This window comes from Leopardus geoffroyi, chromosome D4 (assembly GCF_018350155.1).
Source record: "Leopardus geoffroyi isolate Oge1 chromosome D4, O.geoffroyi_Oge1_pat1.0, whole genome shotgun sequence".
Lineage (NCBI taxonomy): Eukaryota > Metazoa > Chordata > Mammalia > Carnivora > Felidae > Leopardus > Leopardus geoffroyi.
The window spans coordinates 92,765,426-92,790,804 of NC_059342.1; the positions used below are offsets into that span (position 1 = coordinate 92,765,426).

At 68.1% G+C, this 25,379-nt stretch overlaps 3 protein-coding genes across 10 annotated transcripts in view; 2 read left to right on the forward strand and 1 right to left on the reverse strand.

Annotated features, from left to right (window-relative positions):
- The first annotated feature begins 784 nt into the window (after positions 1–784).
- Positions 785–9,843, forward strand: CARD9 (caspase recruitment domain family member 9). 4 transcript variants are annotated; one of them, XM_045467919.1, is made up of 13 exons: positions 785–1,549; positions 2,598–2,812; positions 3,028–3,165; positions 3,524–3,828; positions 3,930–4,109; positions 4,654–4,797; positions 5,038–5,163; positions 6,750–6,941; positions 7,409–7,468; positions 7,666–7,711; positions 8,950–9,026; positions 9,412–9,488; positions 9,585–9,843. In XM_045467919.1, the coding sequence occupies exons 2-13, from the start codon at positions 2,629–2,631 to the stop codon at positions 9,682–9,684; spliced, it is 1,629 nt and encodes a 542-aa protein (XP_045323875.1). In that variant the 5' UTR covers positions 785–1,549; positions 2,598–2,628; the 3' UTR covers positions 9,685–9,843. The 4 variants fall into 4 exon arrangements, with proteins under 4 accessions (XP_045323875.1, XP_045323876.1, XP_045323874.1 ...); XM_045467920.1 differs by having other exon boundaries at positions 7,409–7,450; XM_045467918.1 differs by having other exon boundaries at positions 3,930–4,102; positions 4,647–4,797.
- Positions 9,844–9,969: 126 nt separating this feature from the next.
- Positions 9,970–11,835, forward strand: DNLZ (DNL-type zinc finger). The gene is made up of 3 exons (XM_045467970.1): positions 9,970–10,257; positions 10,636–10,775; positions 11,584–11,835. Exons 1-3 carry the CDS (start codon positions 10,057–10,059, stop codon positions 11,750–11,752), a joined length of 510 nt encoding a protein of 169 aa, XP_045323926.1. The 5' UTR covers positions 9,970–10,056; the 3' UTR covers positions 11,753–11,835.
- Positions 11,836–13,977: 2,142 nt separating this feature from the next.
- GPSM1 (G protein signaling modulator 1) overlaps positions 13,978–25,379 on the reverse strand; it is a 28,327-nt gene continuing 16,925 nt past the window's right edge. For 2 of the 5 annotated variants that reach the window (XM_045467907.1, XM_045467905.1), the window contains exons 10-15: positions 23,455–23,525; positions 22,537–22,713; positions 17,823–17,979; positions 17,154–17,362; positions 15,452–16,120; positions 13,978–15,084 (exon numbers count right to left, since the gene is read on the reverse strand). In XM_045467907.1, coding sequence (XP_045323863.1) covers positions 15,914–16,120; positions 17,154–17,362; positions 17,823–17,979; positions 22,537–22,713; positions 23,455–23,525 — 821 coding nt within the window. In that variant the 3' untranslated portion in view covers positions 13,978–15,084; positions 15,452–15,913. The other 3 variants (XM_045467904.1, XM_045467906.1, XM_045467908.1) reach the window with 3 other exon arrangements.

Below are 25,379 nucleotides of genomic sequence, written 5' to 3' on the forward strand. Positions count from 1 at the left end.
GCGCCCCGGCCCAGCGCCACCTTCCTCCCAGGTGGCCGCTTCCTGGCAGGAGTCTAGGCCCCGGCACCGTCCCCATCTCTGAAGGACACTCAGCTTCTCCGGGGGCTCTGTTCCCCTTACACGTTGTGTCCCATGTCGTCCGCGTGCACACCTCCCCCCGGGGCGTCCCTGGTGCCCTGCTGGTGGCTGTCCCCCCGCGGGGCTCTGTGTGCCTGCTTTCAGTTTTTGGTTTGTGCCCAGTACTGTCTCAGCTGATTTCTGCTTCTCCTTGGGACTTCTTTGACCTGTGGACTATCTAGAGGTTTCTTATTCAGTTTTCACATACTTAGGGATTTTCCAGTTAGCTTTCTGTTACTGACATCTAACTTAACTCGGATACGGAGAACGTGACGTTTTTATTACTTAATTCTCACAAACCCCCGCCGAATAGGAAACGCCTTCCTCAGCCTCGTGTTACAAAGTAGGGGAACGGGATCCATTCCCCCGGGACCCAGGGCTGGCTGCTCCTGGAAGCCTCCCAGAGACCTGCAAGGAGAGGCCAGCTGCCTCGGTGCCCCACCCGCGCCCCACTCACCCCACTCGACTTGTGCCCGGGCCCCTAAGGCTCGAGACAGGACAGGCAGGGAGCCGGTTGGGCGAGAGGCAGCTGCCTGGAGGAGGTGGGGCGGGAGCGCCGGTCAGGACCTGCCTTGCCCGTCCCACTCTCCTTAGCTGTTGCCTCAACCCGGCAGCCGGCATCTCGGTTCAACCAGCACGGCTGCACCGGTGAGGCGTTGGCCTGGGGGTTCCCGGCACAGCTGAGGGGTGGAGGCCACGGAGGGCTGGTGGCCCTGGCCGCCGGCCCGGGCTCTGCTGGCTGGTCAACACCCCTTCTGACCCTGGTTTGCGGGGTCATAGGGCGTGGCCTCGGGGTCCCAGAAGCCTGCCGTCACAGTGCCACGTGTCACGGCAGAAGTTGTGGAGTGGGGACACCCAGGAGGGGACAAGCTGGAGCACGGGCTGGCAGCCGTGTGGGGCAGGCAAGGCCCCCTCTTTGGACACTATGCTTCGGCCCTCCGGTGACCGAGGCGCGTGCTGGCCCAGCACCCGGCCGAGATCCCAAGAGTCGGACCCAGTGCCCTCGGGTCTCCACCTGCACCTGGCCAGCCGCCCACGCTGGTTTCCAGCCGGCCCCTTCTGGAGAAGCTTCTGGAAGCTTGCATCCAGGCCAGATCAGCCCAGCTGGCGAACCGGCCTCCTCCGGCCTCGAGAGGGCCCTTGCCCACGCTTGGGTTTAGTGGTGCCAGGGCTGGGCCTCAGGCCCCAGCGGGACTTCCACTTCCCTGCGCCCCGCCTCCCGGGCCCTGCCAGGCAGGCGAATCAGAAGGCAGCCCCAGAGACTGGCTCCCTCGGGGAGGACCTGCTCGGGCTCTGTGGAGCTAACCAGCACCAGCAGGAAGTGTGCGGCTTTCCTCCCGGGCTGCCGACGGCACCTCCTCCTGTCCGTCGGATCAGGGTGGCCTGGGCTGGCCAGCGTCCCACTGCACGGGTGCCCCTCAAGGACCCTGAGGTAAGGGTCTGCCCCCCTTTCTGAAGGAGGCCGGGAAGATGCCCGGCTCTGCCCATGGTTCCTGGGGCAGGGAGCAGGGTCCTGGGACAAGGACCCCAGAAGGGCACCAAGTTCCCTGTCTCCCTTCAGAGCCGCCCGGAACCTGTTTGCTCATCACAGGGGGGCTCGCAGCAGGGGGCCAGGTGTGGCACCTGTGGATTTTAGGCAGAAAGGCAGGGAGCGCTCAATGTCACAAGGGCCATCCCAAGTCGCCGTCTGTTGCTAGCTGGATGGGGTGACTGAGGGCCGCGGGAAATCAGAGAAGCTCCTCCAAAGACCCTGCCTGTTGCCACCTGCGTCTGGGGGCGGGATTCCCACACTGGCTGAGGGCTGCCTGGCGGCAGGTCAGGGCCTCTCTGAACCCACCACCCACCCAGAGGAGAGCACGACCACACGGCCGCCCCTGGTGTGGCCCAGGCCCGAAGGGAGTGGTTCCCGCCTGCCAATGGAAGGGAGTAGCGGTGGACGGTCCCAATGTGGATGGCCCCCTTGTCAGGCATGGCCAGGAGCGGGCCTCCGCCTCAGAGAGAGGAGCCCACAGGTGGCAGGTGCCCGGGACCTGGGAGCCTGCAGAGCGTGCCAGAGTGGCCTTGGGGCTGGCCCCTCTCCCGTGGGCGGTCCACACTCACCCTTCCCATGCCCGCTGTTGCATCACCAGCCGGCCACCGGAAGGAGAGGAGGCGGTGGGGCTAGGCCTGAGCGGGCGCCACGTCTGGGAAGGAGGAAGTCCCGCACGGCACAGCCTGGCCCCGGCGCCTCCCTCCCCACACCTGCCAGAGAGGCCCTGCCCGTGGGTGGGGGTCACAGAGGCCAGAGCAGGGCATGGGGGTTGTGGGCCACCACCAGCCCCCAGAGCACCTCCACATCTCCCCCCACGATCGTCAGCACACTGTGGACAGAAAGCCCAGGAGCCGGGGGGAGGGGCGGGGGGGGGGGAGGTGGCAGCCGGGCCCAGGGGAGGCCGGGAGCACGGCCCTGGGTGAGCTAGCATCGGGGACACACCCTCCAGACAGCCGTCCAGAGCGCAGCCAGCCACCACCATGTCGGACTACGAGAACGAGGACGAGTGTTGGAGCGCCCTGGAGAGCTTCCGCGTGAAGCTCATCTCCGTCATCGACCCCTCACGCATCACGCCCTACCTGCGGCAGTGCAAGGTGCTGAACCCCGATGACGAGGAGCAGGTGCTCAGTGACCCCAACCTGGTCATCCGCAAGCGGAAAGTGGGTCAGTGCCGCCTCAGCCGGGAGCGCGCCCCTCCCCCGCAACCCCCCTCCCCCCCTCCCCCCCCCCCCCCCCCCCCCCCCCCCCCCCCCCCCCGCCCCACCGCCCGTCTGCCGGGGGCTGTGGCACTTGCGGGCGAGCCGGGCCAGGTGGGCGGCAGGCGGGCCCCGATGGGACCCGGCCCCCGGCAGCTCAGCGCCCAGGGCACGTGCTTTCAGGCGTGCTCCTGGACATCCTGCAGCGGACCGGCCACAAGGGCTACGTGGCCTTCCTCGAGAGCCTGGAGCTCTACTACCCGCAGCTGTACAAGAAGGTCACCGGCAAGGAGCCCACCCGCGTCTTCTCCATGATTATCGGTGAGGCCTGGGGCCCTCGCCGACAGGCCCGATGGCTCGTCTCCCGAGGGATGAACTGGGGACAGAAGGAAGCGTTGAGGGGCACACGGGAGTGCCGGCATCGGGGCTCTGTGCCGCTGCTTCTCACTCTGGTGGAGGAAAGACAGACCCGTGCTGACCCTGCCGGAGCCCAGCGCCTGCCTGCCTGGGGGCGAGTCAGGATCTCAGCCTGCTTCCTCGAAGGGAACACCAGCGCCTTGGGGTGGTGTGCGTCCCCGGAGGGGGCGGGTGGGGCGGGGGGCTAGTCCTCAAGCCCCGGGGCCAGGAGGCGGTGCGGAGGGGGTACCAGGCGGGCCCTCTGATGCGCGGGCGTCCGCAGACGCATCCGGGGAGTCGGGCCTGACACAGCTGCTGATGAGCGAGGTGCTGAAGCTGCAGAGGAAGGCTCAGGACCTGACGCAGCTGCTGAGCTCCAAGGACGACCTCATCAAGGAGCTGCGGGTGAAGGACAGCCTGCTGCGCAAGCACCAGGAGCGCGTGCAGCGGCTCAAGGAGGAGCTGGAGGCGAGCAGCCGCGAGCTCAAGCGCTGCAAGGACGAGAACTACGAGCTGGCCATGCGCCTGGCCCGCCAGAGCGAGGAGAAGGGCGCCGCGCTCATGCGGACCCGCGACCTACAGCTGGAGGTGCCCGGGCTCCCCGCGGCTGCGGAGCTGCGGAGCTGCGGGGCTGGGGGTGGGGGGTGCCGGGCACGGTGCGGCCGGAGGGCTGACAGGGTCTCCCGCAGATCGAGCGGCTCAAGCACAGCCTCATGAAGGCGGAGGACGACTGCAGGGTAGAGCGCAGACACACGCTGAAGCTCCGCCACGCCATGGAGCAGCGGCCCAGCCAGGAGCTGCTGTGGGAGCTGCAGCAGGAGAAGGCCTTGCTGCAGGCGCGCGTGCAGGAGCTGGAGGCCGCTTCTCAGGTGTGGGCGGGGCAGGCGCGGGACTGGAGGCCAATGCGCGGGTGTGGGCGGGGCAGGCGCGGGACTGGAGTCCAAAGCGCGGGTGTGGGCGGGGCAGGCGCGGGACTGGAGGCCAATGCGCGGGTGTGGGCGGGGCAGGCGCGGGACTGGAGGCCAAAGCGCGGGTGTGGGCGGGGCAGGCGCGGGACTGGAGGCCAATGCGCGGGTGTGGGTGGGGCAGGCGCGGGACTGGAGGCCAATGCGCGGGTGTGGGCGGGGCGGGCGGGGCAGGCGCGGGACTGGAGGCCAATGCGCGGGTGTGGGCGGGGCAGGCGCGGGACTGGGGGCCCCTCTGCGGGTGTGGGTGAGACATACGCGGGACTAGGGGGCCCCGGGTGGGGGTGGCATGCGCGGGACTGGGGGCCCCTTGCGGGTGGGGGGTGCAAGCAGGAGCTGGGGGCCCCGGGTGGGGGGCGCCTGGCAGGACGCGGGTGCGGTGCGGAGAGTAGGGCCCCCTTGAAGCCCGGCCGCTTCCCTGCCGCTCTCTCCCCTTCGCCGCCCGCAGGAAGGAACGCCGGACAAGAGCAGCCCGTACATCCAGGTGCTGGAGGCGGACTGGAGGCAGGCGCTGCGGGAGCACCAGGAGAAAGCCAACACCATCCTGTCCCTGCGCAAGGATCTGCGACAGGGCGAGGCTCTGCGCGCCCGGGTACACAGCTGGGGCCGGCTGGGTGGGATTGGGGGGCTGCCCCGTGCGCACTCAGCTGCACAGCCCCCCTACCTCACTCCTTCCCTGGGGCGGAGGCGCGGGGGCCTGGCCTCCTCTCCCCACACTGCCCCAGGCCAGTCTGGAAACTGAGGGCCTGCAGGGACCCAGCGGGGCCTGACCAGGGGCCGGGCAGGGGCGGGGGCGGCGCGGGCGGTGGGGGCTAGCGGCTGGCTCCCCTAGTGCGTGGAGGAGAAGGAGGTGTTCGAGCTGCAGTGTCTGGCCCTACGGAAGGACTGCGAGATGTACAAGGACCGCATCGCGGCCGTCCTGCAGCAGATGGAAGAGGTCGCCTCCGAGAGGGACCAGGTAGGTGCCACCTCCCACCTGCCAGGACGCCTGCGGGCGAGGGCGCGGCAAGGGTCGCTCCCGGGTCGTGTGGCCTCCAGGGCAGGGGGTTTTAGGGGAGGGCAGTTGTCAGAGTGCCTTTTCTTCCTTTTTATTAAGTTTAGTTACTTATTTTGAGAGAGCACGAGTGGGGGAGGGACAGAGGGAGAGAGAGAGAGTCCCAAGCAGGCTCCAGGCTGTCAGCACAGAGCCCCCTGTGGGGCTTGAACCCACGAACTGTCAGATCACGACCTGAGCCAAAATCAAGAGTTGGATGCTTAACCGACTGCGCCCCCCAGGCACCCCGATATCAGAGTGCTTTTAAATAACAAAACCAGTATGTGTTCGTTGAGAGACGTGAATGACAGCGAGGTGACCCCCTTCCCCCACCGCCACCCCCGCCTGTTGCCGGGAACCCCATACCCCACAGCGGGTTGTACGTTCAGATTTTGTTTGGTGTGCATACAGTTTCGTTTTTGTGTCAACAAAGACACAAACTATTGTAATTGGCAACTAGTTTTTTAAATTAAAAAAACCGTGGACACCTTGGCTGGCCGCGCTCCTGGGAACAGGAGCTGTGCAAGTCCGTCTGGGGCTGCGTCCACTCACTGCTTCCCACCACCTTCCCATCACGTCACCGGGGTCTTTTCTAATCAGCTACGCTCAGTGCTCCGGTGACATTCTGGAGGGTAACCGGCCACCTCTATTGGGAGCCCCTAACTGTGCAGTTACACGTCTGAAAACGTTTCCCACAGGGAGGACGGTAACGCGGAGAGAGCTCGGTGCCCCGGTGCTGGACACAGTGGGAAGCGGGGCAGCCCAGCTCACAGCGGGGCTGCTGGAGCAGGGCTCAGGAGGGGACAGCTCGTAGCCACCAGAGGCAGGCCGTCAGCCAGGGACACTAGGGCCAGGCAGCCGAGGGGAGTGGGTAGGGTTGTCTCAGGTTGGTCCTAAGTGGGAAGCAGGCACAGAAATGGCCGTTCTCGGTGACCCATCAAGTCCTGGCTGTTGGGGGCCGACCGTTCCAGGGGACGTGGTTTAGCTTCCTGGATTGTTGGTACGGACAGAAGACCGGTTGTGACTCCCGTAGGGCCCGCCCCCGCGCCGGGCTGGTCACCGTGGGCGTCGGGCAGGCTGCTGGCTGCTGCTGCGGGTGGGTCAGAGCTGTGTCCTCAGGTGCGGTCCGGCTGTCCCGCGTTTGTACGTGCAGCACGTGCCCCCGGAGGGACGGGCGCGATACAGCACGTTAACACAGCCGCTAACAACCACGTTCCGGACATCAAGCCACGCCAACCCAGTGAAAGCCGTGCAAGGGGCGGAGGCGTGTGCTGGATGCGCGCACGGGGAGGAGTCTCGGGGGGCACGGGGGTCGGCAGGGACTGCTCTGAGACGGAGGCTGCAGGTTTCAGCTTCACGTTTTCTGAGCCCTCCGCTTCCCTTCATGAGCCCCTATTACCTGCGCCAGCCCTCAAGCGCCACCCTAGGCCGGCCGAGAGGCGGGGGCGGGACTGGGGCCTCCAGGTACCCGGCCTCGCCATCCCCGCGCCTGCCCCCTGCCATCCCCGCAGGCCATCGCCACGCGGGAGGAGCTGCACACACAGCACTCTCGGAGCCTGCAGGAGAAGGATGCGCTGCGAAAGCAGGTCCGCGAGCTGGCCGAGAAGGCCGACGAGTTGCAGCTACAGCTGTTCCAGTGCGAGGGCCAGCGGCTGGCCCTGGAGGGCAGGCTCAAGCGGCAGCAGCTGGAGATGCTCGTCCTGGTGGGTCTCCTGGGGGCTGGGGACCTGCGTAGCGCCCGCTGGGCAGAGCTGCACCCACCGTAGGACAGCGGGCAGTGGCCCTCAGGGGCAAGTGTGTCTCCAGAGACCCCAGGCCCACAGGAAGGGCCGCCGGACAGCCCTGGCCCTGGCCCGGATACTGCTCTGCCGGTGATCGGGGCGCATCCCCGGCCTTCCCGAGCCCCCTCCGTCCTCTGCAAAGGGCCCTCCTCCTGGTGGGGTACAGGGTGGGGCACAGCTCAGGTTCTGGCAGGCCATTCTGGGTGGCACGAGGGGGAAGGAGAGATGTTCTGGGCAGGGGCCCGAGCCAGTCGTGGTCTGGAGAGGAGGACCTCCCTGGAGCACAGCGGCTGGCCTGGGGCCCCTCACCGTGCCCCACGCTACCCCATGCCTGGGGGTGACTGCGTTTCCCCACGTCCTGCTGATGGCCTCCTCCTCTGTGACCACAGAGCTCTGACCTGGAGGACAGCTCACCCAGGAACTCCCAGGACGTGAGTGTGAACCTCAGGGTAGGCTCTGGGCCACAGCCTCTGCCAGACCACAGTCCCCTGTGGGAGCTGGGCCAGCCGCTCTTCTCCCAGGCGTTAGGAGGGCAGAGAGGCCTTCCTGCCCGGTTGCCAAAGAGCAGCACAGCAGGGGAGGTGGGCAGGGGAGGTGGGTCTCGGGAGGGTGGCCACCTAACTGGATGCCTGTCTCTCCCTGGAAGCTCTCGCTACCCCCGGACCTGGAGGCCACCCGGCTGTCGGACAAAGGTGAGGAGGGGAGCGGCCTCTCACGGACGAGTCTGGCCAAGGCCTACTCGTCGCCCTGACTTGGCACCAGCCCTGACCCTGGGCGCGCACGGCCCCATCCACTGATCCTTCACAACCTGACCTTACGGTTGGGGACACTGAGGCTCAGAGGCACGAGAAATCCTGCAGGCTCCCCAGCGAGCAGACAAGAGCCCGTGTGCAGGGCCCATGCCCCATCTCCAATGTTGAGAGCGCGTCCCTCCGTCGGAGCCCACTGTGGGTCCGGAAAGCAGAGTGTGGCCTTCTGCTCTCCCCCGGCGTCTTCCTGGGTAGGGGGCAGGGCAAGTCCAGTGTAGGAGATGCCAACAGCGGGGAAGGTGGGCCATCTCAGGGCCAGGCACAGGGGCAGCAGGGAGATGGCCTGGAGGAGTGAGGAGGGCTCAAGGGGTTCTCTCTGAACGTGGCTGTCAGAGGGGAGGTGGGGAGGGGCCGCCTCAGGGGTGGTGCGGGAGGCCAGACAGACGTCCTCAGCATCGGGCCTCGCCACCGGCCTCCAAAGAAGGCAAAAGAGGAGCAGCCAATGCAGAAGTGAGGGAGCTGGGAAGCCTGCTGCTGCCCGGAGACCTGAGCTACAGGCCACGGAGCCATTCCCAACATGGGGACAGGCGGTCAGGACCCAGCAGACACTGAGTGTTAGGGGGAGGTCTGGGAGCCCCAACCCAGGGGTGGCATGGCCCCTCGAAAGAGTCAGGACGGGCTTCAGGGTCAGAGGCCTGGCCTTCACAGGGTCTGGCCTCTTCCCCGGTGATGTTGCCGAGACTGGATGTCCAGTCTCCCATCACGGCCAGTTAGGGGAGCCAGCCCATCAGAGCACCTTCTGTTCGAGGGTCCTGAGCCCTGGGCCCGTGCAGGCCCTGACAAATTCTGAGGGGACCTGGCAGCCTGGAACGTTCTGTTGCCAACTGGTGCAATGCCCCGGCCCCAACCCGGAGGAGCGGGGTTGGATGCTGGGGCACTGTTTGGTGGGCTTCCAGCAGCCTCTGCCTGCCTAGAGGGAGTCAGGAGTGGGGAGTGACATCTCTGAGCCCCAGTCCCTTCATCTACACAATGGGAGACCTCTAGAGGTCCGAGTGAGGACCCAGGAGATGATGCAGGACTGGCCCAGAAGCAGCGGGGGTGGGCAGGTGGCTGGGTGTTGACTATGCTAAGCGTGGTCCCAGCTGCTGGGTAGGACCCACAGGCCTAACTCTCCATTCCAGGTGGCCCCGCCAACAGGGACAGCCCACAGCAGCCCCCTGAGGCTCTGCAGGAGGAACCGCTTCCACTGATCCCCAACGTAAGGCTTCCTGGGGGGGGGGGCAGGGGTCCCTGTAGCCCTAGGATGCCCCCGACACGGGCTTCCGTGTGACAGAGCCCAGGGAGGGTGACTGTTCAACCTGGATGCCTGGGGGTGGTTGCAAGGGTCTCTGCCCAGTGCGGTCTTGGGGTGCGCTGTTGGAAACAGGAAGCCTAGTCCTCCCTTCCCGGACGAAGCAGCCTGGTCGGGCCAGGGCGTGGCAGCCGCGGAAAGCCTGTCTCCTGTGCGGCTCTGGGTGGGAGCAGGCGGCCCCGCGCGCTGTCGTAGAAGGGACGCCGGCTTGGAGCCCGCGCCAGGCTGGCTCTGTGTCCCAGGGGCGGGGGGGGGGGGTCCCCTGGGAGCCTGAGCCGCTCTCCTCCCCCAGAACGCCGGCCTGAGCGGCGGCGAGCCCCCGGAAAAGGAGCGGCGGCGCCTCAAGGAGAGCTTCGAGAACTACCGCAGGTGCGCCGCGCGGCGGTGGGCGGCCCCAGGCGGGCTTCGGGAGAGCCGGCCGAGGAGGGGCGCTGCGGCCTTGCTGACACCCTCCCTACCCTGCAGGAAGCGCGCCCTCAGAAAGCTGCAGCACGGCTCGAGGCAGGGGGAGGCGGACTGGGAGAACACCACGGGCAGCGACAACACCGACACGGAGGGCTCCTAGCCAGCCCGGCAGGCGAGGAGGACGGGGCGCCGAGCCCGAGGGGCGCAGGCACGCCGGCGCCCACGCACCGTGATTTGCACAGGCGTGCTCTGTGCGACGCAGATGCGTGCAGCAGTGTCAGAAATGCGGTTTCATAAATAAAGGACTGCCGTCCCAGCACCGCCGCCTCTGGTGGCTTCGCTCCCGCGTGTACCTCCCAGCCGCGCGTGCACCTCCCGCCTCCAGGGGCAGTAGAGCACAGCCTGCCCGTCGGCGGACGGAAGCCGGAAAGGGCCGCTTCCGCCGCGTGCCCGCTTCCAAGATGGCGGCTGCGCGGCCTCAGCGAGGCGGGGCGAGGCGGGGCGAGGCGGGAGACCGAGGTCGGAGGGCGGGATGCTGCGGGCCGCGCTGGGGCGCGTCGGGCCGCTGCTAAGCCGCACGCGGCCCCGGGGGCCCGGCCTGAGGTGGCTGTGGGGACGCGGGGCAGGCCCAGGGGCCGCGGGGAGAAGGCGGGCCGGGGTCTGGGGCTGGCGGCGCTTGAGCTCGGCTCCGCTGCCCGGGTCCGCGCACTACCAGCTTGTCTACACTTGCAAGGTGAGCGCGCAACGGGTGCAAGGCTGGGTCTGCATCTGGTGCTGCGTGGCGCGGCGGGATAGAGGTGCCCTGTGCCCGCGGCAGGACAGCATGAAGGGGCAGGGCTATCCGGAGGGGCGGGTTCTTTCCTGGAGAGAGATGAGGCTACATTCGGGGGCGGGCCTTTCCAGGAGAGGGGTGGGCCTGCGCGGAGGGGTGGAGTTATTTCCCAGGGGCGGGGCCTTTCCGGGATCGGGGTGGGCTGTCTCAGAAAGGGCCGGCCCTTCCGGAGAGGGCAGGCCCTGCCCAGGGATGGAGTTCATCCTCAGAGGGGGCGGGGTCTTCCTTGAGGGGCGGGGCCAAGTACTTGGACTCACCTGGGCTGCGGGTCTCCCCCAGGTCTGTGGGACTCGGTCCTCCAAGCGCATCTCCAAGCTGGCCTATCACCAGGGCGTGGTCATCGTGACCTGCCCCGGCTGCCAGAATCACCACATCATTGCCGACAACCTGGGCTGGTTCTCGGACCTGGATGGGAAGAGGTGAGGCTGCCTGGACAGGGGTGGGGGGACAGAGGCCTGTGTGCCAGGGCTGGCCTGGCGGGTCAGGAGCCCCGCCCCACCTTTCCCTGGGGCGCCCTTCCAGTCCACTTCCCCAGCCTTGTCAATGCAGGAGGAGCCGTTAAGTTTAAGTTTCAGGTGAACAAGGAACTTCGGCATAAGTAAGTCCCCAGGAGAGACTTGTTTTTCTTTGCTAAACTTTTCCACCCTAGACCAGCCCACTTTGGTCCTGCTTCACTGCCTGACCTCTGCCCTCACCGGCGTGGCCTTTGGGGTCTGCAAGACCCAGTTACGTGTCAGGGCTCTGGGCCCCCGCTAAAGTGAGGGGTCAGACTAGGCGACTCTTGCAGCCGTGACTCCCTTTCATTCCGTGGCTCCTTCCTTCCCCTGCAAAGTTTTGTGCAGTGCCCGCTCCCGAGCAGGGTCCTAGCTTCTCTTCTGCCAGTGCTGGCTGGTCGGTCACACCAGACCTGGGGCGTGTGTGAGGCGGTGTGGACCCCTCCTGTGGAGAGCAGTGGGGGGCAGTGGTCAGGATCCTCCTGGCCGGGGGCCCCGGGCACTTCAGTTCGGCTTCTGAGCGAGTGTCCGTCCTACTTGTGAATGGGATGGTAACAGCACCTTCCTCTGGGGGCTCTGGAGGTCCCTCAGGTCAGCACGCAGGGCCCTTGATGGCACACCAGTGTGGGGACCCACATTCCTGGCTCGAGCCCGGCCTTGGGGTTCCCCTGAAGGACCAAGGTAGGGGATGGGCTCTGGGCCTGGAGTGTCACGGTGCCTCCTCGTCTCTCAGGAATATCGAAGAAATCCTGGCGGCCAGAGGGGAGAAGGTGTGCCGAGTGGCTGGCGATGGGGCCCTAGAGCTGGTTTTAGAGGCTGCAGGGAACCCGAAATCCACCTCTGCTCCAGAAGCGAGTGAGGACCAGGATCCCACTCACCCTGGCAAGACGGAGCCTAGCTGACCCTGCCTCTGCCTTCAAGAAGATGCTTCAGCCCTGGGCCCTTCCGGACTTGCCTGTTTTCTGTCAATAAACAAACATCACTCAGACACGATGGGCCCTGGGGCCTTCTTGTTGTCCCTGGTTCCAGAGTCCGAAACGACTCCCAGGAGCCCCGCCAGGTGCTGCTGGCCAGGGCCTTCTGCGGCAGCAAGACCCTGACCCTCCCCTGTCCCCCTGCACAGAGGACTCGGCTTCCAGCTGCATCCGTGTGGGAAGCGGCCGGATGGGGAGCCTGAGCCCCTCCGGGCCGTGGCCGGGTGGCCCTGGGCAGGTCCCTTTGCCCCTCCGAACCTCTGCCTTCCCAGCAGAAGATGAAGATGCTAACGGTGATGCCCTGTCAGGTGAAAGGACAGGAAGACAAGATTTGGGACAGGTGTGGGGCGGCTCAGACTCGCGGCTCCGGCCTTGCTGGGTCTGGGGGAGGCCTAGAAGGGATGGCTGATCAGCCACTGGTCTTCCTGGGGAGGATCAGCACCCCCACCCCACCCCCCGTGGGTCCTGTCCCTCTGGCCAGACACAGGGCGGCTCTCCAGACCTTCCTTCCTCCCATGCTACCTGCCATCCCCCGACACCCGGACAGCACTCGGGAGCCGGCGCCGACCTTAGCCCTGACCCTTGGCTGCCGGCCAAACGAAGTCAGCAAATCAGGCCGCTCGCTGTGGCCACAGCTGAGCCGGGTGGCCGTGGGGGCGAGGGGGTGGGAGTGTCGGCTGCTGTCTGACGGGCGGGGGGGCCGTGTGCCCCACGTTTGGGATCGAAGCGTGTTTATTTCCAGAAGCGTGACCTTCACCACTAATCACCAGCCGCAGTCTCGCAGATCCTGGCAGGATCCGGGCTCCTGACTCTGCGCCCCCATCAGCGCCCGGAGCTTTGTCATTGTTCTGCGGGGCGTTGACAGTTTGTGCTTTGACTCGATTACCCCCTGTCTTTCCCCTGGCAGACAACCGTCTATTATTCCCCCTCGGTGCCTCCTGTGCCGTTTGTGGAGACTGCCGGCCTGGGTGCTCAGCCAGCCCCCGGGCAGGGGAGGGGGGCTGCTCCCCGACGCGGGCACCAGGAGGCAGGGCTGGGCCTGGGCCTAGCCGCTCACTGTCCCCAGAGGGTTGAGACCAAAGTTCAGCGGCGGGAGGGGGGATGGCGGGCAGGGAAACTGCTGGACTGACGGTGCAGAGCCGGGCACAGGAGGGCGGCCCAGGCCAGTCCCTCCCTTCACAGATGGGGAAACAGACCTGTGGTCTGGAGATAGGTATACGTTCTACCTCCGTATTCTAATGCTTGATGGCTGGGCCCTGCCGACCCTGGGGGCACTGCCCCTCCCAGGGTTAGTGCCTGGAGATGGGAAAAGACTCGCCCCTGAGTGCACCCCATGGCCAGGTACCAGCCAACCAGGGGCGGCCCCCACTCCCAGAGCCACTCAAGCTTCCTGCGCTGTCGCTTCCTGTGGAAACCACAGCCCTTGGAGCCTTTAGCATGTGAGCCACTGAGAGACAGCATGGCACCCCGTGCTATTGGACCGCAGAGCCTGGTCAGGGCACCGGGGTTCCCGGAGCACCAGAACTACTGGTTCAGGGCACTCTAGTGACAGCTCCCCGGGGCCCCTGCAGGTGCAGATCCTGATGGCATCCTGTAGCTCCAACCAGCTTTTGCCCTCCCGGTGCCCCCTCGCCCTCAAGGGTCTCCTGACCCCCCACTCCTGCCCCCGCTGTCAGGCCTCCTGTGGTCACGGGGGGGCCCCATGCCGAGCGGGTCACCGGGAGTCTGGTGAGCGAGGCCTCTCCCGAACCCAGCACCTCTCCGCCTGGGGACACAGCGCCTTATGACAGCCGTTGGGTGGGGGTGTCACCCCCAAGCCAGCTCCTCGGTTGCACCCCTACAGACCGCGGCCCGGCACACATCCGCTGGCGGTGCCTGGGGTCCCGGGCGCCCCACACCTCCCTTGCTCCGTGGCCCCAGCAGGTCCTGGGCGGGTGAGCCGCAGCCCTGCATCAGTGGGGACTCAGGACTGGAAAGGTGACTGTGCTCCGTGTGACGTGGTCCACTTAGGACCGAGACGGCCCCTCCCAGAGCAGAGGACGGTGTGTCGCCAAGTGGCTGGCCGCCACTGGCTGGTCACCCCGCCGTGGGCTTGCTTCCTCCCAAAGGACCAGCGTCCCCGCACCCTTCGCACTAACCCTGAGGCGACAGCATTCACTTGGCAGACTTTATTTTTTTGGGAAAAACAAAAAACCATGTACCTCTTGGGTTGGAAAGGACCCACTGACAACAGGGCAAACACGTGTGAGCAATAAATATGCTTGTACATTCAAGTATGTGGGGGCCCGAGGGGGGCCCGTGTTCTGGCATCTGACCCCCCCACCCCGGGCTCCCACCCACACCTTTCAGAGCATCAGAGTCCAGGGCCCCCAGGCCGTACTGCAGGGTGGGGGTCCGGCCGCCTCCCCTGCCAGGAGGGCCTCTGAGAAAGATGGAGGGAGCCCAGCTGGGGCACCGCCTGAGGAGGACGTGGCCACCTCACGCCCTGGGGGCCACGGGGCTGTGGGGGGGGGGGGCGCTCTCCAGAAGGGCTGGTGGCGGGCCAAGGCAGGGGCCTTTCCTGCACAATCCCGTGGGTGGGCTTGGCTGTGTGGGGGCTGGACCCTCCCCATAGAAGGCAGCGATGTCACCTTCCCAGCTTGGGGCGCAGTGAGGGCGGGGTGCCCAGGGTTGGGCCGAGCTGAACCCCCCCCAGCTTTCACCGCCGGCCCCCGGCCCTGCCACAGTCCCTGTCCTGGACCTCTGTCCTGTCCTGCTCTGTCCCTGGGCCTCGGAGCTTGGAGTTGAGGGGTGTCACAGCCCATCCCCACCCATCCACTGCCCCTGCCTGCTCAAGACTGGGTGCCGGCTGGGGCTGGGGGGCTGAAATGCCAGGACCTGGCAGCTCTGTGTGGGGGCACCTGGCCTGCCTCCGCTGCCGTGTCAGGTTCCAGGCTGAGACCACCTCGCACCTTCTCTAGCCTGGGGGGGGGGGGGGGTGGGAGGGCCGAAGGGCTGGGAGGGACCCCTCCCTGTGGGAGAGAGGCTGGGACTGGGGCAAACAGGTTCCATCATCCCAGGACCACCTCTGGGAGGACGGAAATGTCCGTGTCACTGGTAAGCCCCACAGAAAAGCCGTCAGAGGGGCCTTTGGGGACTTAAGGGAGGGGACAGCGTCTTCACATTTGCCAGGCAGGATGGAGCTGGGCAGGGCAGGGGGGGGCGTCACAGAGGGTTTGGACCCAACAAGCTGCAGGCCTGGGGCAGGGGGAGGGCCGGGCCTGGAGCAGGGGGAGGGCCGGGCCAGGGCAGGAAGAGGGCTGGGCCCGGGGCAGGGGGAGGACTGGGCCTGGGGCAGGGAGAGAGCTGGGCCTGGGGCAGGAAGAGGGCTAGACCTGGGGCAGGGGGAGGGCTGGGCCTGGGGCAGGGGGAGGGCTGGGCCTGGGGCAGGGGGAAGGCTGGGCCTGGGGCAGGGGGAGGGCTGGGCCTGGGGCAGGGGGAGGGCTGGGCCTGGGGCAGGAAGAGGGCTGGACCTGGGGCAGGGGGAGGGCTGGGCCTGGGGCAGGGGGAGGGCTGGGCCTGGGGCAGGGGGAGGGCTGGGCCTGGGGCAGGGGGAGGGCTGGGCCTGGGGCAGGAAGAGGGCTGGACCTGGGGCAGGGGGAGGGCTGGGCCTGGGGCAGGGGGAGGGCTGGGCCTGGGACAGGAAGAGGGCTGGACCTGGGGCAGGGGGAGGGCTGGGCCTGGGGCAGGGGGAAGGCTGGGCCTGGGGCAGGGGAAGGGCCGGGCCTGGGGCAGGGGGAAGGCCTGGCAGTCCTGTGGGAGGCCGCGTACCACCCGGGGGCTGCTCTAGGACAGGAGCACAGCCACCCTCCAGGGCAGCCCTGACCTGAGCCTGCCACCCTGGGAGGGAGCCGATGTGGGGGCTGTGTGCCCAGCGTCTGCCACAGTGGAAAGGGCCAGAGGGCTCGGAGCCTGTGCTCAGCCGTGGCCTCCAGAGGAACGGGCTTCTGGGCAGATGACCGTGAGCCCTCCGCCACCCCCCCCACCCCCCCACCCCGGCCCCGAGTCCAGGAGCGGGGGTGGGGCCGGCCTGGCTGCAGTCACAAGGCCTTAGGTGGCGCCAGGCTGGCATTGCTGCCGGGGCTCGGGTCTCCCGCCAACCTCCTGCTCCGGGCTCCCGGCGAGGTCGACCCGCTGTTCGTCCATCCGCTTGGCCTGCACCCTCTGGATGAGGCTGAAGAAGTCCTCGTCAGGCATGGTGGGGCCTCGGGGCAGCACGTCGGGAGGCGGGCAGCGCTGGTCGTCGATCCTGGCGGACTGGGCAGACACAGACACGGGGGTTGGCCTCGGAGGGCCCCCCCTAGCAGCTGGGCCAGTGCTCGGCGGCCTCGGGCACCACTCCCAGGCGGGGGCCGCTGTCCAGCCGCAAGGCCGGCTCGGGAGGGCCTCCCTCCGGGCACCTGTACCATCAGCTCCGCGGGCACACCAGCAGCCCCGGCCCCGGGGGGCGAGGGGCCTCCCCCCAGGCCGCCCAGGGGCAGAGGACCGAACGATGCCCGCCAGACACGGGGTGAGGGGGCCGCCGGGCGGCCTTCCCGTGCCGCTCCCAAGGCCCCCCGATGGTGGTGCGTTCAGGAGCCCCGCGGACAGGACCGGGGGCTCCCGGCGCCCGACGTGCGGAGGGGCTGGGGCTGGCGTGGGGCCGACGAGGCATTTGGGCTTCTCTGCAGGGTCTGGAGCAGAAAGGCCGGCAGCCGGTGCGGCCATCGGAGCCGGTGCGGCCGGGGGCTGGGGGCTCTCTGTAGGGCCGGCTTTGAGGCTCGTCGGACTCGCCCGGGGCCGCGCCTTGCTCGGCTCTGCAGAACGAACGGCACGTCCGGAAACTGCAGCGGCCCACACAGGCCACGCGGCTGCCCTTCCTGCAGCCGTTCCACGGGCTTCCTGACGCCGGTGCCTGCCGTCTGGCCTTGCCCCAGCCGGGGCGGGTGGGGGGCAGCGGCAGGTGGCCGGACCCCACAATGGTGAGAGCCCTCCCCGCTCGGGGCTGACACCTGGCCCGAGGCCACCACGTTGGGGACCCGGTGCCCCCCCCCCCCCAGCTAGAGCTCCTGTACTGTGAGGGGCGGCTGAGGACGTCCGGGGTGCCCTCTGGGGGGTCCCGGGAGGGGCCTCAGGTCTGAGCACTCACAGGCACTCAGTTCCCATCCGGCCGGAGACAGAAGGGCCAGAGCCAGCTCCCTGCGGGAGGAGCCCCCGCCCAAGACGAGGGCAGAGGGGCGCCGGGCCACCTCGGGGCTGGGGTGGGGGCAGGCGGGCGAGCGCCCCCAGCCTCCCCCGACCGCAGGCCCACCTGGCACTTGATGAGCATGTTGAAGAACTCGTCCCCAGGCTCCTGTGGGTCCCCGTCGGCACGCAGGTGTCCCAGGTTGTTGTGGGTGATGCGGAGCCCGGGCAAGCTGCCTACGCTGGCACGCTGGTCGTCCAGCCGGCGGCTCTGCGAGCTGGCGATCAGGTCGAAGAACTCTTCGGTCTGCGGGGAGGCCGTGAGCGAGGGCCGGGCTGTGGGGGACAAGGTGCAGGGAAGGGGACCCCGCGAGGCGGGTCAGGCTGGAGCCCAGCCCAGCCCACCACACTCCTAGGCACACGGGGCTCCCAGCGGTGGCTCCGCGGACCCCGGACCCCGGCTGCTCTCAGCTGCCTCTGCCGTTTGCCCCACACCCGCTCTGGGGGCTTCTAGAAGGTGCCGGAGGAAAGCCTTGCTTCCCACGCCCGCTCCGAGACGGAGATGCCCTGACACGGTGTTCCGGAGGGCGGACATGATTACACACTTCCCGGGACGCAGCCTTGGGCGAGCGGGGGACGAGGAGCTCACGGTGACAGGGGGCACTTTTGCAGCTGGTGCGCCCACCCTTCGGGAGCAAGGGCTCAGGGGGGCACGACGGTGGAGGGAGGGGGCTGAGCCTGGCCCAGCCCCCCTCAAGGACAAGAGGAGCTCTCTGGGTGGGGGGGGGGCACTCACCGACCCTCTCCTCCAGGCTGGGGGCAGCGGTGGCCTCGGCGGCCCCGGGCTGACCCTCCTCCAGGGGACAGCGCTGGTCATCCATGCGGCTGCTCTGGAACTTGCTCAGCAGGTCAAAGAAGCACTCCTCGTCGGAGGACGGGGCCCGAGGGATGCTCTGGGGGGCAGGGGCAGTCAGCGCCGGCTCTGGCCCAGCCCCTCAGACCCCTGCACGCCCCGGAGGGAGCCGCGCGGCCTGGGACAAGGTTGGGACCCTCACCCCACCTGCCCGGCCTCCGCCGTCCTCCCAGACGTGACGTTGCCACCCGCCCCCTACTTGCCCCAACGCGGTTCAGCAGCCGCCACCGCCCCCGGCCCCGCCCCTGGACACTATCACACACCGTGGCAGCCCCCGCAGTGAGCTCCCCTCTGCCCACGCGTCTGGGGCTCTGGCACCCAGCACAGCACTCCCCAGCGGCTGCTGAACGAACAAATAAAGGAGCGAGTGAGTGACGGGGCCCTCGGCAGGCAGGGAGCCTCACGGGCCATTTCGTGTATCACACTGGTCTGTACCAGGGTCCTGGCAGCAGTGACGGCGGACCCCGAGGTGCCAGCGATCACCCCGAGGTGCCGATCAGGTCGGATCACCAAAGGCAAGGAGCCAGAGCTGGGGGAGGTGAGGCCTGCTGTGTTCCACCCTAGTCCCATCCCTTCTGGGGTTTGGGTCCTAGACCAGCGGACAGGCCCAGAGGATGCAGATGTGCGGGGTGTTGAGGCTAAAGCACCCTCCGCGTACTGGCCAAGGTGACCAGGATCTGCTCTGGATGGCTGGGGGGGGGGGGGCAGAGTCAGGACATGCTGGGAGCACAGGGACTCTGGCAGGCACTGTCACTGTTCAGCCTGGGTGGCAGGACGGCTGACCCTGGGGCGACCTGCTAGGTCCAGGCAAGCCCCACCGATGGGACCAGGGAGGGGCAGTGAGAAGCGGGAGACCGGGCCACTGGGCCTGCCTGCATCCCAGTTGGCAGGGGGACCTTGGACAAGCCCCCTCCCATGCTGAGCCTCGGTCTACACATCCATAGGAGAGCAAGCTGGAGGCACCGGTCTCTTGGCCCCCCCAAGGGCAGGCGCCCCCACTAGCCTCCCACGTCTGCTCCAGAGCCCCGAGTGCTGACTGACGGATGGGGTGGCTTCCGGAGATCACCTTGGCTGCAGACCGGTGCCTGCCCCACGTCCTCCCTGCCTCCAGTGTCCCCTGCCCGGCCCTGTCCTTCCTCCTCTCAGCTGGGAAAGAGACCACACAGCAGAAATGTCACCTAGCGGGGCCTGGCTCGGTCCTCGAATTCCCGACGACCCCTCGCCAGCCCGCTGCAGACACTGAGGGAGGGGAGCTTGCACACGTCCAGCCAGGGGCAGCCCCGGGGACCCCACGAGCAGGCCCAGCCTGGGCTCCCAGGTTCAGAGCCGGGCTCAGGCTGCAGGGCCACAGGGGCAGGGAGGGACAGCGGAGCGGGTGGTTCTGTGCGTGAGACCTGCCAGCAGGTGGCAGCTGGGAGGACAGAGACCCCCGCCGGGCTCTCAGGCCCCCTTCCCCCCCCCCCCACCCTCCCAACCTCCTGTCCCAGCAAGGCAGGCCTAGAGCCAAGGCTGGGGGTGGTTCAAGGTCCCCCCGACTCACGACTCTGCTCTGCTGCGCCCCGGCCTAAGACCCCGCAGATCCCAGGGCACAAGGCACCGAGGGCTCAGGGGGCACCCCGGCCAGGGGGCTGCACCTGGTCAGGGCCTCCTGGGGGAACCGCAGGCAGGATGGCCAGGGCCCAGCATCAAGCTCCGCACTGGCGGGGGCCGCACAGGTGCCTCCCCCGGGGAGGTCGCTTGGGGCCCCAGACTCAGCCAGGTGTGGGGGTAAGCACAACACCACCCCACCGCAGGGGACAGTCGCTGCTCCTGGCCCCCGACCCTGGCATCTGGCCCCAGCTGGGGCCCCCCAGGTGGACTGTGGGCCGGGCGAACAGAGCCAGGCCCCTCCCGGGAAAGAGGTAGCCCTGGGACCCCTCTTCTCTAGACACACGGGCCCCCAGCACTCCTCCAACCCCCCGTGGGCTGACCTCGGGGCTCAGGGGCACCCCTGAAGTAGGGCGGTGTCTGCCCAGAAGCTTCTCGGGGACCCCAGCAGCACAGCAGGGGGCTGGGCCGAGAGGGCCCTGTGGGGCCATCCAGAGACAACCCCACAGCAGAGCCATCCTGGGCCACCTGTGAAGGGCTGGTGCTCCCCTTGTTGGGGGGGTTTGGGGCTGAGGCCGCAGGTGCACAGGGTGAGGCTCCAGATAGCAAGGAGGCCCTGCCCCCCTCGATTAGGACAGCACCCCGGGTCCTAACAGGACATGCCCCACCTCTCCTCTGCCCCTGCCTCTGGCTCCTGTCTCAGGGGGTCTCTGAGCCCCTCCTGCTGGAGTGCCAGCCCGGGTCTTGCAAACCCCCCGCGCCCCCCCCAGGCCCAGGGCTGCCCCCCTGCAGCCCCCCAACCTGCTGGCCAGGGTTCCTGAGGCCCCAGGCCCCGAGGGGCGGGGGAGGTAGCTGGACTGGTGCACCAGCCCAGGAGGAGAGCTCCGCTCTGCCCCCATCCTGCTTCCCACCGGCCCCTGTGCTCCCTGAGCCTCCCCCTGTAGGGGACCCCACACTCACGCTGGGCACGCAGCTCCCTCCAGCAGCAGCGACCGGGCGCTAAGCGCTGTCTACTCTGGGGTGCTCCACCATGCGGTGCCCTGCCGCCTCGCTGCCCCTGTTGGCTCGGCGCTTAAATAGGACCCGGGGGAGGGCCGTCCCCGCCCCGGCCCCCCCACTGCACTCACTCGTTCCCGCGCCCGCGCACGAACACGCGCACGCACACACATGCACACGCATGCTCTGCAAACACGGAGGGCTCCTGCTGGGGCCTACGGGAGGGGGGTGGTCATGCCCGAGGGGCGAGGAGGACGGAGCCTATCTGGAAAGCGGTCGCCCTGCTGACGGAGGGGCCCGGCTTCCTTCCAAAGCCGAGTCAGCCCAGGAGAAGCCGCCTCGTTCTTCAGCCCTGACTCCCCAGGCTGCTGAGGGAGCCAGAGGGATGCTTTCCCAGGGGCAGGGGCAGGGGCAGGGGCAGGGGCCGGGGCCGGGCGGCCACCACAGCCCCCGCCACTGGCCACGGGATCCCCTCCCTACACTGGGAGGTCTATGGAGTCTTGGCCTCTGGCCTGTCGGGGGCCCAGTGGGGGCCGGCCCTGGGGTGTGTGGGGAAGCTGGCTGGGGGCGAGGGCAGAAGGGGGAAAGGTGGAGCCCCCTGGGGCCCTCTCGGTCCAGCTCCATCTACAGGGAGCTCAGAGCCCCAGGAGGAGGGCCGGCCCGCAGTTGTGTCTGCAGGGCAGGGGGAGGTCTGGGTCCAGGCCTCCAACTGGGGCCAGGCTTAGCGCTCATAAAAATTTCCTCCAAAGGCGCCCCCATTGCCCAAAGCCCTGCTGCCTTCTCAGAGGGGCTGAGCGGGGGTTCTAGGAACTGACCTTGGAACCCCAGTTCCACCGTTCCTAGCTGTGCGCCCTCAGGCTAACTTCTTTGCTGCCCCGTGCCTCAATTTCCCCTCTTATGGCTGTTGAGCCCTGGCTATTGTTTCTGTTGGGTAGACGCACCCCCCTGCCCCCCGCCAGCGGCAACGGGGACACGGCTAGGGCCAGGTTACCACGTGGAAAAGGCTGTCCTGTTCCAAAGCCCCCTGTGGCTCCCTGGTAGCTGGGGGTCCTCCCCTGCCAGGCCCTTTCTGGATGGACCCCAACCTTTGAGTCTAGCCCAGCCCTCGACCACACCCAGTCACACCTCCCAAGACCCCCAAGTCCCCATGCGCTGGTGGCAAGGCCCCTGTGCCGCTCGGCTGGGGGTCCCCAAACGCACAGTGCGGGCAACAGCCCCACCGTCTGGGGCCTCCGTGGTGGCCCCGTCTCCTCACCTCTCACTCTACGGACACGGGCTGGCAGGTAGTGCTGGGGGTAGATGGGGTTGGCGGAGGCCCCCCAGGCTCGTGGGAAAGATGGGTGCAAAGCAGCCATCGGGGGGCTAAGAATACCAGCGCGGCGCCCACGCCCCTCAAAGGCTGGGAAGGTGCTGATTAAGCCCTCAGAGGCGATTATTTTTAGATCGAGTCCCAGATATTTGGACCCAGGTGTTCTGCACATGGGGAGGGGGGATGGTCCAGGCTGACCTCTGACCCTGGACTCACTGGGCACGTAGGTTTGCAGCCTGTACCTCCCAGACCCTGACCCGCTTCCAGCAGCCCAGACGGGCCAGCCCAGCCTCCTGGACACAATGGGACACCTGCCAGGCAGCAGGAGGCCCCCTTCCCTCTGTCCCCCATCTGTCTGACCACCCGCCCGTCCATCCCTCACCCATCCGTCCCCCCAGACCCCGTCCGTCCGTCCGCCCCTGTGTGCTGCACACCCGGGACAGGGCTGCTGGCCGGCCCCGAGGGCCCGAGTTCCCCGCAAGCCCGCCCTCCGGAGCCCCATCCACAAGGCCTCCTGTCCTCAGCAGCCGGGGCCTTGCGGAGGCCGGACGCAACTGGCAGAACGCCGTCTGTGCTAAGTGTCCTGCACCCCGTCCATAGGTGCCACGTCCGCCAGGCCCCGAGGCAGCACAGGGCTGTGGCCGCTGACCCCGGGGGCGGCCCAGCTCGGCCGCTCGGGAGGGCACCCGAAGAGAGGTCACCTACCGTGCGAGGCACCTGCACCCGGACGTCCGCGCTGTCCAGCGGGGAGTGGCCGCCCTCGCGGGGCCTCTCAGCGGTCTCCAGCCCCTCCTGGTACTTCCTGCTCCTCATGGGGAGAGGGAGCATGTCCCTGCCCGGCCCCCGCCACTCCCCCAGCTGGTGGCTGTCTCCATTCTGCTCCTGGGGAGACGGAGGAGGCCAGGCATCGGTGGGGGCTGCAGCAATCCCCAACAAGTGCTCCCGTCCCAGGACCCCGAGCGGGGCTGGCGGGTACAGCGGCCCTGTCTCTCAGACACACCCAGGCCCTGAGGCGCCTCAGGGAGGAGGAAGAGAGCCTGAGGCCCGGAGGCTAAGAGGCTGACCCCACACTGAGCAGCCCTGAGCCTTGTCCCGCCACAGACCGCCCCAGGGGCACCCGCAGCAAAGCCCAGCGCACGCCTGAGGAACCAGAGGCTCGGAGAAGGGAGCTCACTCCCCCAGGGCTACACAGCACCCACCTCCGACAGGTACGGGGTGGGCCCAGAGCCTCCCCCTGCCCAGCTTCTGACTGGTCTGCTCTGCCCGGAACAGCTCTGCTTCCCCCGGGGCAGAGTCTCGGCCGACAGGGAGCAGGAGGGCACGGGGAAGGCTGGGACACTGGGGACTGTGGCCGGGTGGGGGCTTGGGGGCCTGCAGGTTGCGAGGACCGTGGCTTGTCCCCCGGAGGGGCATGGCCGGCAGGCCCCTGGGGTGAGTGGGAGGGAGTGGGGCCTCGTGGGGGCCTCTCTGGGGGCGGATGGCTGCAGAGAGGGCGCTTGCCCCCCACGGCGGGGACGGGGGACAGACGGGAGCTGGGCTGGGAGGCGGCAGTTCAGCACCCATCACACCTGCCTCGTCAGCCCACTGCCCACGCCCCGGCTGCCCACCCTGAGCCCCACTCACCCGTTCCAGGGGGAGCCTCAGCAGGCCCCAGGTCTCTGCACTCAGCCTCTGTGTCCTCTTGGGCCTGGCACCTGGAAGACAGGGGGCCCAGTCAGCCTGGCACTGACCCTCGGCCAAGAGGCGGGCCGGCCCAGGCCAGGGCCCTCCGGAGGGCCTGCACCCTGGGGCCAGCAGATGAACCGCCAACGTCACCGTCTCCACGGAAGCAAACGCAGTGTCTGCACGACCTGGCACGCCCCACCCAGCAAGCAGCCCAGGGTGGAGATGGGCTGACCCTGTAGGGGCCTGGCAGGCGGTCTGGCTGTGCTGCCCCTGTGCCCGCCCTTAAGGGACTCCATTCACCCCCCCCCCACCCTGCACGCACATGGGCAGCCCAGATCCTCCCATGAGCTGAGCGCCCCTCTACCTGCAGACACGTGCTGGGCACCAACCGGGTGCCCCAGGGGCCCTTGTCCAAGCGTGGGGCCGCATGAAGCAAGGAGGCACTGTGGGTAGAGCGAGCAAGGCAGATGCCCCAGGAGTCATGTCTGGGCAGCACTGGACCTGGGACCCATTACCCTCCCTCAAGCTCAGTACCCCCGTCAGACTGAGCACCACACAGGGAGCCCGTGGGAAGCATCTTATGGCGCCTGGCATGTTGTGGACACCCACAGCCCACGTCGCGGTGACGCCTTGCCCTCTGGCTACCCCAGCACTGAGCTCACTGGTGACGCTGTGCCACGGACAGCACGGGGCACGTGCCCCACCAGCGGCCACGAGGCCAGGCAGGGAGCCCTCAGCTCGGCCCCCGACCCCACCTCGGGCCCCCGGCTCCGAGCCCACACCCACTGCCCAACACACGGTCCCCAGAGAGGGGCCGTCCAGGAGGTCAGGCACTCAGACCGGCCCGAACCAAATGCCCAGGGAGTCCTAGGAACGGAGGAGATGGTGTGGGCGGCTGGCCTTCAGGCTCTGAGGAAGCTATGCCCTGTTCTCTACCCTCCAGAGGCCGGGTAGAAAAGCAGAGATCTTGGAGGAGGGGCTTCTGTGGCTGCTGTCCAGGGAGGGGACAGCAGGCAGCCGCGTGGGTCCAGGACTTGGGGCTGCCTGCCGCCCCTCCCGCCCCCCCCAGCAGGGCCCCATCCCCCCAACTTTGGCCACGTGGTCAGCACCGGGTCTGCCTCTGCCCCCTGAGAACGGCCCCTGGCCACTGGGCCTTGCCCAGGTGTGCAGCCGGAGCCTGACCCCATGTTGTGAGGCCCAAGGAGATGGGGCAGGGTCCCCACTGCCCATCCCTCCCCGGATCAGACAAGCAGCTCTGAAGGAACAATGCGATCATTCCAACACCAAACTGTCTGGGGGCATCGCCTGGCCCGGGGAGTGATGGGGGGACAGCCGAGCGGTCCTGTGCATGGCCCTGTACTCACCACAGCCAGCGAAAACCCAGCCCCTTTCTCGGCCGCCCCCTGACACCCGGGGGGGTCTGACTCGCCTTCCCCACTTTGTCTGCTGGGGCCCGCCTGGCTGGACCGTCAGGCCCAGGCCGTGGCGGAGGCTGAAATGTTCCTCTGAGACACAGCTTGTGTCCGGCTCCAGGGCGGGTCCCCTCATGGCCCTCGGGGCCCAGCTAAATGCACCCTCTGTGCGGGCTGCGCGCGCACTGGGGCATTCAGGCCAGAGCCACGCTGGCGGGCTTCCCGCTCCACCCACCCCAGAGGGGAAGGTCTGGAAACTTCCCTGAGCACCACCCCACTCCCGCCTGAGTCTGACCAGAATCATTTCTGTCCCCACCAGGCTGGCCAGGCCCCATCCCGCCCCTCCTGCATGCAGCCGGCCCGCTTAGGCGCACAACTCAGCTTCTAGCTGCTGGGCTGTGTCCCTCCAACTCCTTCCTGCCTTCAGTCTCAACTTCCAAAATCCTGGCAGGTCCTCCTTCAAAACAGATC

Excerpts from the sequence above, each read along its gene's own strand:
- CARD9 (XM_045467919.1), top strand. The coding sequence starts at position 2,629 with ATGTCGGACTACGAGAACGAGGACGAGTGTTGGAGCGCCCTGGAGAGC. Across the intron at positions 5,164-6,749 it reads TCGCCTCCGAGAGGGACCAG|GCCATCGCCACGCGGGAGGA; the intron begins GTAGGTGCCACC and ends CCATCCCCGCAG. Across the intron at positions 7,469-7,665 it reads ACGTGAGTGTGAACCTCAGG|CTCTCGCTACCCCCGGACCT; the intron begins GTAGGCTCTGGG and ends TCTCCCTGGAAG.
- DNLZ (XM_045467970.1), top strand. The coding sequence starts at position 10,057 with ATGCTGCGGGCCGCGCTGGGGCGCGTCGGGCCGCTGCTAAGCCGCACG. Across the intron at positions 10,258-10,635 it reads AGCTTGTCTACACTTGCAAG|GTCTGTGGGACTCGGTCCTC; the intron begins GTGAGCGCGCAA and ends GGTCTCCCCCAG. Across the intron at positions 10,776-11,583 it reads TCGGACCTGGATGGGAAGAG|GAATATCGAAGAAATCCTGG; the intron begins GTGAGGCTGCCT and ends CTCGTCTCTCAG.